This window comes from Sparus aurata, chromosome 9 (genome assembly GCF_900880675.1).
Source record: "Sparus aurata chromosome 9, fSpaAur1.1, whole genome shotgun sequence".
NCBI lineage: Eukaryota > Metazoa > Chordata > Actinopteri > Spariformes > Sparidae > Sparus > Sparus aurata.
Genome location: NC_044195.1, coordinates 35,397,710 through 35,408,893, shown reverse-complemented (window position 1 = coordinate 35,408,893; position 11,184 = coordinate 35,397,710). Strand labels below are relative to the sequence as shown.

Below are 11,184 nucleotides of genomic sequence, written 5' to 3'. Positions count from 1 at the left end.
TAACAGACTCTACAGAACTATAATAATAATAATACAAATATAAATAAATAAAATAAAACTAGAGTTCAACACGTGTAAATAAACCTCAGCTTGATCTTTTTTATTTATTTGTAATATTTAATATAACATTTGTAAATTATAATGTCGTGAAACCGTCAAACTCCGTTATATTATTATGAGTGACGTTCTGTCTGTGTCGGCTCTGATTGGCTTCATTCTGAGAGTTTCAGAACTTCCATCAGAGTTCTGTCGGAGTGACGTCAGAGCTCTACGGGGTTCTCAGAACTTTGTCAGGTTCTTGAACCAGCGTCGCCTTCAGGAGCTGCGCGCGCACACTCACGTCTCGCGTGTGTTTTTTGGAGCTGCGCCGCGGTGGCTGATGGGATTGCTCCGCCACTGGTGTGGACATGTCCGCCATGTTTTCCACGGCGCAGGGAGCAGAACAGCCCGGCAAAACGGCCCCGTCGTCCCATTAAACCCGCACACAGATGAGTCCTGCCGCCGGTTACCGGAGCAGCGGACACCGATGAGCGCTACTGCGGCGGACAAAGTCGCGTCCGGAGCGGATTTCCGTCGGTATCGGTGCGGGTTTTGGGCGAATTGTCGCTGATTTGGCGCAAACAATGAGTAAACTCTCGTTCCGGGCGCGAGCGCTAGACGCCGCCAAACCGCTCCCGGTTTACCGCAACAAGGACCTGCCGGACCTGACCGACTGCGTGTCCATTAACCGGGCCGTCCCGCAGATGCCGACCGGGATGGAGAAAGAAGAAGAGCTGGTACGGACGTGTTTTATTATAAAGTGTGTCTGTGGGGGATAATAGCGCTAGCTTCGTGCTACCGTGGGATTCATGACGAACTTACGCACAGTTTTGTCCGTAAGCTCAGTACGAAGACGCTTCGTTACCCAATGTACGTAGAGTGTGCGCTGTTAGCGTAGCGCCAAGGAGCTTTGGGCGCTTTTAGTGACTATGACGTTTACGTTTTTACGTAGTTCTCAAGGCAACCGACGACGCAGAACGTCCCGTATCCTAGCCGGGCTAGCTGCTAGCTAGTCAGTGCTACATTAGCTTTGGTCTGTCAGTTTGCTACAGTTAGCAGCTGAGTGGAAACGTTTCTGCGCAGACTGTAAAGTTATCAGACTGGTCCTGCGTAATGTCACAGACTGATAACTTCTCTTTATCGATATTTAATCAAAGTGAGTAAGACATGTTCCGGACTAACAGAATAACGGTGACTTCAGGCTGCACGCTGATGCTAACACGTCTGTTCTTACTGAAGTTGATCTAAAACACGTTAAAGCAGCTTGTTGGGGTTCCTCATGTTTCTGTCTCCATCCTGTCTGTGATGCAGCTCGTTGGGTTTAAAATGACAAACAAATTTATAAAGCTTTTTTGGGCCCCCATGAAAGTATAATAACTAAATGTTCCCATTTTCATACCTAAGGGGTAAATCAGATGAAGTGACCAGATCTTTCACATGAAAACAGGTGACAGTTCCTGTTCGGCAGTCAGTATATGATTAAAATATCCAATGATGTTGTGTATGAAATTGAAAAAAGACTGTTTTCGTGTATTTTCATAGTAGTGGATAGTTGTTATAATGAGAAGGCCAACTGATAAAATGTTTCATTAAACACTCGATGTTTAAAGTTAAGCTATTTGAACTACTTTAAATATTGTTCACTAGTTTAATTCTCAGGCAATGCATCATATTCTGTAAGATTATGATTTATTTGTAGCATGGCGGTCTGGTGAGAGCACGCTTCTCCTTAAAGTCAGAGTGCATGGATGATGCATTTTAATCCAAGAGGGTATGAAGAATTGTAATCTGAAAAGTAACTTAAATGATCAAATAAAAATATTGGAATAAAATGTACAGTACTTACCTCAGAGATTGAATGTAGAGGAAATTTAAAGTTGGATAACATTAAAATATTCAGTCCCTCAAATTCATACTTAAGTACACTACATGAGTAATTATACTTAGTTACATCCCACCGCTGACTAACAGGTACACCGTGATGGAGAAAACAACTATATACAGAAACACTACAGCCTTTTTATTTGTACTTCCATAACTTTTCCCTCTCACACTCTTCTCCCTCTCCAGTCTTTAATAATGAATAGTGGCCTAGACAGAAAGATAAAAATACTTTGGGAAACAGATTCTTCTTGCTCATTTTTATGAGCTCACATGTATTGGTGGAATAATGGATTTGCTGGCTCTGTGATCATGTCTTTACCTTTCTCCTTCTTCCGCTTCAGTGTTCCTCCTCTTTTTCAATTTCAGTCTTTTCTGGCTTAGACAGATGTGTGTGGTGATGTTGTGGATTCTCTTGACACTTGCTAGTTTCCTCTTAAATAAGCACTTAATGAATGTTCACCGATGTTAAACATCACACAAAACTAAAATCAAGACCTGTTTCTACAGTAAAGTCCTCACAATAGTTTCAGCTGTTTTGTAACATGCTGGACACTTAAATGTCAAGTGGTTGTCGAATTAAATCCCCAGGGCATTTAAAACAGGCTCTTTAATTACAGAGTGTGAACACGACCTCACGCTCCACATTATGTTATGTGTTTGGGTCTTACAGCAGAGTTTAGGCTCGTTTATCCTCAATGTCAGATACTAGAGGTAGATTATCAGCCTTATCTGGCTCTGATGCAGCTTCCTTTCTCTGCCCACAACACAATCTGGTTGGTCACCGTTACAAAAACATTTAGGGCATTTAGCAGGTGCTTTTGTCCAAAGCAACTTACAATAAGTACTTTTGTCACAAGAAAGAAACCACAACATGTCAGCGTGAATAAATGCTATCAATCAATGCTGAATAATCTTGAAATGCAAAGTAACATAAAAGTTATCATTTACATTCATTAGACGTGTTCAGGAGCGATTGGGGTTCAGTATCCTGCCCAAGGACAATACGATGTGCAGAGCAGGGAATCAAACCAGCCACCTTCTGATAACAAGACGTTGGCTCCATCCGTGAGCCACAGTCGCCCTTTAACAAATGTTGGTGGTAGTATTAGATACTCAGAGAGTATTTGAATGAATAGTAGTTAGTTACTTTCCCTCACTGGTTATTAACAACTTTTACAGTAAGATATTTTTTTTGTTGCTGTAATTATTATTGATTCCAGTTATCAGTTAGCAGTCTCCTAACCATATCTGTCGACCCCTGTTAGATAAACACACAGACAGCGTCTTCTGTTCATACTTCATACTCTGTCTGTACTTCTGCAAGTTTTCTGAAAGGTCCTGGATACGTACCAAAGGAGTGCAGCTAACAGATCAAACTAGACACGACCACAGGACCATAGGAACACGTTTTAAGAATAGAATAACTTTTTGAGGAGTGGTTACACACGTTTTAAACATCTGTATGATGTCATGAAGGATGCATGGAAGAATGTGGGCAGTGACATCGATTGTTATATCGGCAGTTATGTTGTTTGAAACGGACAGATCTATTTTCGTTGATAAATGGAGCGGAAAAGACGTTGACCTGTGTGTGCGTGTACCTGTGTGTGTTTCAGGAGCACCACCTGCAGAGGGCAATCTCTGCCCAGCAGGTGTTCAGGGAGAAGAAGGAGAACATGGTGATCCCCGTCCCTGAGGCAGAGAGCAACACCACCTACTACGACCGTCTGTACAAAGGAGAGGTCAAAGTTCCCAAACAGCTCATCCACATTCAGCGTGAGTCCTCCTTCACACTGGTCTCCACCCGGACCTGGATCATATGAGTCCAGTCTCTAGTTATGTTTAAATATTAGACTCTTGAAGACAACATTTGAAATGTTGCAGTATGTATGTAATCAGTGTGTTTGTGGTCCTGCAGCTCTGGGTCTGGACCTGGAGCAGCCCGACTACGACATGGACTCCGAGGACGAGACTCTGCTCAACAGACTGAACAGAAAGATGGAGATCAAACCTCTGCAGTTTGAGACCATGGTGGACCGACTGGAGAAGGCCAGCACACACCAGGTAACACACACACATACACACCAGGTGCAAACTGTCTGAACTCAGCAGGTGATCAGGTTGAGAACTAGAATTTGCTTTATTCAACAGTCTGAGCTCTTATCTCGCTCTCATCTGGTTTTTGTACTTGTGGTCCCGTCCTCAGCTGGTGTCTCTGACGGAGGCGAAGCTGCTGCTGAACGAGGACGACTACTTGCTGAAGTCGGTGTATGATTACTGGGTGAGGAAGAGGAAGAACTATCTAGGCCCGTCGCTGATTCCTCACATCAAACAGGAGAAAAGAGACGGATCCACCAACAGTGATGCCTACGTGGCCTTCAGACGGAGGACGGAGAAGATGCAGACCAGGAAGGTCAGTCAGTCCTCCTCTCAGTCCACAGCTGATTATCTTCTGGGTTAATGAATACATGGTTCTGTCTATAAAATGTCTGAAAACAATCAACTGGACAGAAGAAGATGTTGATGTCATGGCAGACAGCACAAAGATTTTAAAATTACTGATGTCACAACAAAAGTGAATATATTTAAATCATGTGGAGATTTTGTTATTGTATTTATTCAGTTTGAAAGGGCGACACCTCTGGGTCAGTCGATTAATTAATGTGATGTTCGTCTGTCGTCAGAACCGTAAGAACGACGAGGCGTCGTACGAGAAGATGCTGAGACTGAGGCGAGAGTTCAGTCGGACTGTCACCATCCTGGAGATGATCAAGAGGAGAGAAAAGTCCAAGAGAGAGCTGCTGCACCTCACGCTGGAGGTGGTGGAGAGGAGGTGAGGAGGCTGAGAATCTCCACAGATACACCTGAACACAGAACACACACTGAGCTCACTGACGTCTCCTCTCGTGGTGGCTTTAAACTGATGTGAACTGTTAGAGCAGCAGGTTGAGTTTCAGATCATTGAAAACTCCTTACAAGATGAAGATATTCATACAGACGCGTTTATCAGTGTTTGTAGCATCACTGACAGATTTTGGAGTATTTGAGTTTGTACAATGACAGAATGGATGTTATAGCGTTTATATGTAGAAAGACACAAATGGACACTGATAACACAATGAAGAAAAAGAGACAAAAACATTTTTAATGTTTTACTGACAAATTATCCAAGAAGATTCAGAGAGCGGTCACGTTTCTCTGCTTCCTTAAAAGCAACTGACCAGAGTAAACAATCTACTTCCTGTTTACAATGTCACGCTCGTGTCCAGTGTGTGTCGATGGCCTTGATCTGTGTTTTCAGGTGTGTTGTGTTTATTTAAAAAACCACGTTTGCTAAATTACTTTGCGTGGAGAAAAGCGTTTTATTAACCCTAAAGGTCCGGGTGCGAAGTGAGCTTGTTTTGAACACTCAATGAAAGAACTGCATTGTGATTCATTAATTAACTTTACAGCAAAGGCAATGTTTCTAAATTAAAGTTACTATCTTCTCCTTCAGCTGAGAAATTAAAGGTTTTAGTGAACGATGGCAGTTGTCAGGTGTTTTTAGAAGCCCTCAGGTTTTAGGAAGTGTTAAAAATGATTTTTTTAATGGGCACCAGAAGTTTTAATGGCTTGAAAAAGAAATCACAAAATTAAAAAAAAAACATTGACACTTGCACTTCATCACAATCATGGTTATTGTATAAAAAAGGAGTAAGAAAGGAGTAAGAATAAAATTTAAAAATAGAAAGTCAGAGACTTTCTGAAAGAAAAAGATCCTTTTGTTTCTCAGGATGTTCCTGTCTGAGGAGCTCAGAGCCGACATCTGAAATATCTCAATTGTAAAACCAGTTGGTATTAAAATGGGGGGAATATGAGCTCTTCTCTTGGTTTGAGTTAGATAATTATAATTCATTATTAAGAGACATTTCACATCTGTTTGTATGATGAAACAAGCCTTTAAAGCTCAGGTCAGAGGTGAAGGTGGTCTGTGTTGTTAACAGCTGTTTATTTATGTGTGTGTGTGTGTGTGTGTGTGTGTGTGTGTTCAGGTATCAGATGGGAGACTTCAGTGGAGACACTCTCAGAGATGTTTCACTGCCTCTGGTGGAGAAGCCGGTGTACAGCGCTCCAGTGACTCTGAACAACAGACACAAAACCGACGTCAAGATCAAGGTACTGACTCACCTGTTTGTGTTTCTGAGTTCACACACCGGATGACATATAAACCTGGGCAGGGTTCAACTTCCTGTTCCTCGTCTGTCAAAATAATTTCCCCAACATGTCGATCATCTTCCATCTGGAGCTCCATGAAGAAGAGCGGCAGTGATTAATCAATTGGTGGTCAACAGTTCAATTAAAAACCAGCTGTTTTGATCATTTGAGCATTTTTTTAGAACAATGTCTAAATTCTCTGTCAGGTTGTTAAGTGAATATTTTCTGGTTTGTTTCCTCTGTGACAGTTAACTGAATGTCGTAGAGTTGTGGACAGAAATACATTTTTCACAATTTCCTGACATTTTATAGTTCTAACAGCTAATTGATTAGTCTAGAAATAATCTACAGTGAAAATAATCTTGAGCTGCAGCCGTCCCAGAGAGAGATTCAGCTTATATCTTTACAGTTCTGCTCTATAAATGATAATTGTTGAATTGAGAATCTGAATGTAGCTGCAAGCAGTGAGTCCAGGTAGAACAGAAGAGCCACACACTCAGTTCATGTTTCAGGATTTCATTATCAGCTTCTGTGTGTGTTTCAGATGCAGAAGAAGCCGGTGTCCGTCAGAGACGAGCTTCCCTTTGATCTGATGAGACCAAAGAAGAAGACCATCAGACGGGACAGATTGTATCCTCCGCAGAGACGTCCCGGCCGACCGCCCGGTCCCTTCACCGTCAACAAGGCCGACATCAAACAGTACGACTTCCACAGCTCCGGAGAGGAGGACAGTCCGCCGCCACCGCTGGTCAGCATCACATCTCTCTGAGCGTCATGTGGTCGTCATGTGGTCGTACTGGAGAATATCTCTGACTCTGAATCTTTGTGTGTTTGTCTCTTCAGTCTCCTCCGTCTTCACCTGATGAAGAGAATAATCCTGATGGAGTTTTTGTCTTCAGGAGGAAAGCTGGATGTCAATACCTCTCTGTGAGTTTCTCCTCCTTCATTTCATCTGAATCGTCCTGAATAGGAATCTGTCGTAAATACAACATGTTATAATTAGAGGGGTAATGATACACAGAACGTCACGATATCACGATAAAGGAATGAAGCGATACTAACAAACCCATCACGTTATTTTGCTCGTAAAGCTCATGGATCCAACAAATCAGTGTGAATGCATCCGATCTGTCCTTGTCATGGCTTTTGTTCTATCTGAACAGCAGAGGGTGCAGTCATACTGCTCAGGAAGCTTTCTCATAAGACCCGCCCTTCTCCACCTCTGATTGGTTGACTTCATTGGTTTTTGTTATCGGTGCTTGACTCAAACTGTAACTCTCAGACACTCTGGTGATGTCTGTTCCGGCACTGTTTGAGCTGCAGTAACACTCCGACCTCTTCACACACTCTCCAGTGCTTCTTTTCACTGCTCGAGTGTCTCTGGGCTCGTCAGGTGGAGCCTGCAGCCGGATGTCTGCTGAGCTGCCCTGCTAAAACTCCACAACCCAGCCTGTTTGCTTCACCTGACGAGCCCAGAGAAACTGTAACTGTGACAGCCCAGTGTTGTGTTTACCAGCTGGGAAACTCCCCACAGTAACTGTGACATCTCCAAAGACAACTCATGGCCGCATTTTGCACATGAGTAGGTCACTTTTATTTTACTATAGAAGGAAAAGAGAATTACATCACGTAAGGCCAGAATGAAAAGAAAGACGGTTCTCTGCAGATTATTTCACAAGGTGATGTTCCTCTTCACTCACTGCAGAAGAAGAGGCGTCGCCACTCTGATCCTGAAACACCAAAAAAAGCTTCACATTTTAATTTCATGATGTTGTTCTAAAGATCAGCTCCATGTGATTATAGAGCAGCAGATGAACGTGTTGACCAGGTTTCTTCTGGCACAGCGTATCAACACATTACAACGCACTTACCGGTACTTGGTGTCCCGTTGTTACTGAGAAGAAAACTGGATGTGTTGTTGTTGTTGTTGTTGTGTAGAATCTTGTTGTCACCAGTTAAACTCTGGGCTTTATAAATAACGGTTTCTGTTCTGCGTGTGTGTTTGTTTCTTCAGCCTTGTACGGAGCAGACGGACGGAGTTGATCATTCAGAGCTCCTCCCTCAGTGTCGCCGTCACTCTCTGACTGAACTGACGCTGCCTCCTTATTGGACGGGACTGGGTCGACGCAGGATAGGACGAGGCGGCAGGTAAACAGCAGCTCCACTGACTCGTCTTTATTTTTCAAATTCAATAAAAGTTTCAGATAAAACTGATGAATTAATTAATGTTTACATGGTGTTTAAATGTAGTGGACTGAAAGCTGAAGCCTGTTCTCTGTCTCTGATCAGGATCATCCTGGACCGAGCCTCCTCAGGTCTGGATCCAGTACTGAAGCAGATGGACTCTGTAACACAACCGGTCTGCAGGACCAGGACCAGTACCTGCCTCCTCAGTGACCCTGTTACACTGGAGCAGAAACCCTCCCTCGCTAACATCCTGAACAACATCCAGGCCCTGAGGAGGTTCTGCTACAGACCCAGACCAGTTCAGGACCAGAGGGAGGGGGGCAGGAGGACCACAGGGTTCTCTGTGGAGGACAGCAGACTCACCTGTAGTCTGATACCTGACAGACACTGTGGATCAGGTGAGTTATCAGGCTGAGGTCTCTCATCCATCAGGCTGCAGCGCTGATACATTTATACTGTAGTGTACCGTGTGTTGATGTGTGTCGTCTCTGTGTGCCAGCAGGGGGCATCACAGAGGAGCAGTACCACAGTCACCAGCAACAGCTGGTCCAGATGCAGAAACAACAGCTGGAACAGCTGCAACTACAGAACACCACTGTTTCATACAGACACACAGCACTGCACCAAACACAGGTAACATATATGTAACATGTATGTTAATATACAGACAGGATATTTCACATTTTAACATTTTAACAATGATCTTTATTGTGTTAAATGACATCAGTGCACTGAAGCTGTAAACTTTGCTGGGAATTAAATAATAAAACATTTCTCCAAGGATCTTTTTCTGCATTATAATCTCTGGTCTCTCCTGTTCTGGTCCGATCCACAGTCTACCCGGTCCGGAGAGTCCAGTTCGAAGACTCTGGACTCAGCCAGCGCTCAGTTTGCAGCCTCTGCTGTGGTCAGCGCTCCTCAACCTCACGGTCACGTCAACAGTGAGAACAAACCCTACAAGACCAGCGTCAACGGAGTCCACCACCCTTCAGGTGAGCTGCCTCACCTGTCTGATCCTGATGAGGAGGAACCCAATAAGAGATATTAATGTTAACAATAAAACATATTTATGTGTTTATTAAAATGTTCTTGTGATGCATCTTTGTTGACGTGAAGCTCCTCCTCTTCCTCAGGTCCCTCCAGGCCTCCGTACTCTTCCTCCTCGTCTCTCAGCAGGTCAGGACTTTCGGCTCGGGGGTCTCTCCCCCCTTCCTCCTCCTCATCCTCCTCGTCCTCCCCTCAGTCCCTCCCCCACCAGAGGAGCCACGTGGGAGCCGTCTCCCCCGCCCACCCCCACACTGCTCGACCCTCAGCGCCCCCAACGTCTGCCTTAAAGCTCGCCACCGTCGCCGCCAGCCTCGACCGAGTGCCCAAAGTCTCCACTGCCAGGTAAACATCCTCCTTCACCTCAGAGAGCCTGGTGACCTGTGACTCACAGGTCAGTCTTTGAAAACGTGTTTCACTGTCAAATTCTTAGAAAATTGCAATTTTTTTTGTCCCCATAATTGACTTTAAGATTAATAGCTGCACAAATGGATAATTAGTTTGTATATAATAATAAATAAAGTATTAATAAAGTAATTATAAACTTTGGTAAACACGACCTCGTCCAACAAGGTTTCTCTCTTCATCTTTAAACTGCTGCTTCACTCTTAAAGGAAGTGATGTAATGGGTGATGTCATCACTGATGGTTGTCTTTTTCCCGACAGAGACGCTCATGAGCCGGAGAGACTGCTGAACGGCCTGTCAGAGACCACGCTGCCCATGGAGGTCACATAACATCGTATCCCATCATGCCCCGCCCCTCTGCTCATCATGCCCTGCCCCTCCTCCCACCACGCCACGCCCCATTCCTCCTCCCATCATGCCCTGCTCCTCCTCCCATCATGCCCTGCTCCTCCTCCTCCTCCCATCACGTCCTCCTCCTCTTCCTCCCATCATGCCCTGCTCCTCCTCCTCCCATCACGTCCTCCTCCTCTTCCTCCCATCATGCCCTGCTCCTCCTCCTCCCATCACGTCCTCCTCCTCTTCCTCCCATCATGCCCTGCTCCTCCTCCCATCATGCCCTGCTCCTCCTCCCATCATGCCCTGCTCCTCCTCCTCCTCCCATCATGCCCTGCTCCTCCTCCTCCTCCTCCCATCATGCCCTGCTCCTCCTCCTCCCATCATGCCCTGCTCCTCCTCAGTGTCTGACCGGTGAATGTGACACGCCGTGACCTCCAGAAGAAGAAAATGAGTTGGAATCAGAACATTTTACTGAGTGTGGATATTATTATAATTATTATTAATATTATTATGACTGTACAGTTTGTAAATGTCTTTGATGTAAAATAGCTTTCGTTTGTTTCATCGGTTTAGTTTCTGAAGCATCATGTGACTGCAGAATCAACTCTGATTGGTTCATATTAAGTCATGTATCCTCGTGCTAATTGGGCCGTGATGAGCCTGTATCTTTGCTCTGATTGGCCCTTGGTGAGTCTGTATCCTCGCTCTGATTGGATATTTATTTCTCGCGTTTACATTTTGTATTTTTTTAAAATTCAGAACTTGAGTCTCGTTTTCTTTCCCAAAGATGGAAAACTGATTTCATTTGACAGATTTAAAGATGTTTCTGTGACGTCTGTTTGTTCATCAGGATTTAGTTGATTCTTTTTTTTTTTAAGTGTCTGTTAAAGAATCTCTTCATGGCCTTCTGATCATTTAAAGCCACATGAAAATAAAAATATGCATCCTGTAAAAAGAGACGTGGATCTGCAGCTGCAACACAAAGTTTTTTATATTTTTAAACTTGTCAGACAAACGGACGCTGATCAGACGTGTGTGAACTGAAGCTCTGACAGGCTTCACTGCTTCTGTTGGATTTGTTTTGTCCTTCAGTG

The 11,184-nt window shown here is 44.1% G+C and overlaps 1 protein-coding gene across 4 annotated transcripts; it reads left to right on the top strand.

The window, feature by feature from the left end:
• Nucleotides 1-369: 369 nt before the first annotated feature.
• Nucleotides 370-10,249, top strand: epc2 (enhancer of polycomb 2). Of its 4 annotated transcripts, XR_003985406.1 has the most exons (15): nucleotides 370-776; nucleotides 3,540-3,699; nucleotides 3,842-3,987; nucleotides 4,130-4,336; nucleotides 4,608-4,756; nucleotides 5,955-6,078; nucleotides 6,662-6,865; nucleotides 6,961-7,044; nucleotides 8,132-8,265; nucleotides 8,407-8,702; nucleotides 8,804-8,937; nucleotides 9,140-9,296; nucleotides 9,438-9,693; nucleotides 10,015-10,203; nucleotides 10,235-10,249. XR_003985406.1 is itself a non-coding variant. In XM_030429426.1 (14 exons), the coding sequence occupies exons 1-14, from the start codon at nucleotides 624-626 to the stop codon at nucleotides 10,082-10,084; spliced, it is 2,271 nt and encodes a 756-aa protein (XP_030285286.1). In that variant the 5' UTR covers nucleotides 370-623; the 3' UTR covers nucleotides 10,085-10,227. The 4 variants fall into 4 exon arrangements, 3 of the variants coding, with proteins under 3 accessions (XP_030285286.1, XP_030285285.1, XP_030285287.1); XM_030429426.1 differs by lacking the exon at nucleotides 10,235-10,249 and having other exon boundaries at nucleotides 8,807-8,937; nucleotides 10,015-10,227; XM_030429425.1 differs by lacking the exon at nucleotides 10,235-10,249 and having other exon boundaries at nucleotides 10,015-10,227.
• The last annotated feature ends 935 nt before the right edge of the window (nucleotides 10,250-11,184 follow it).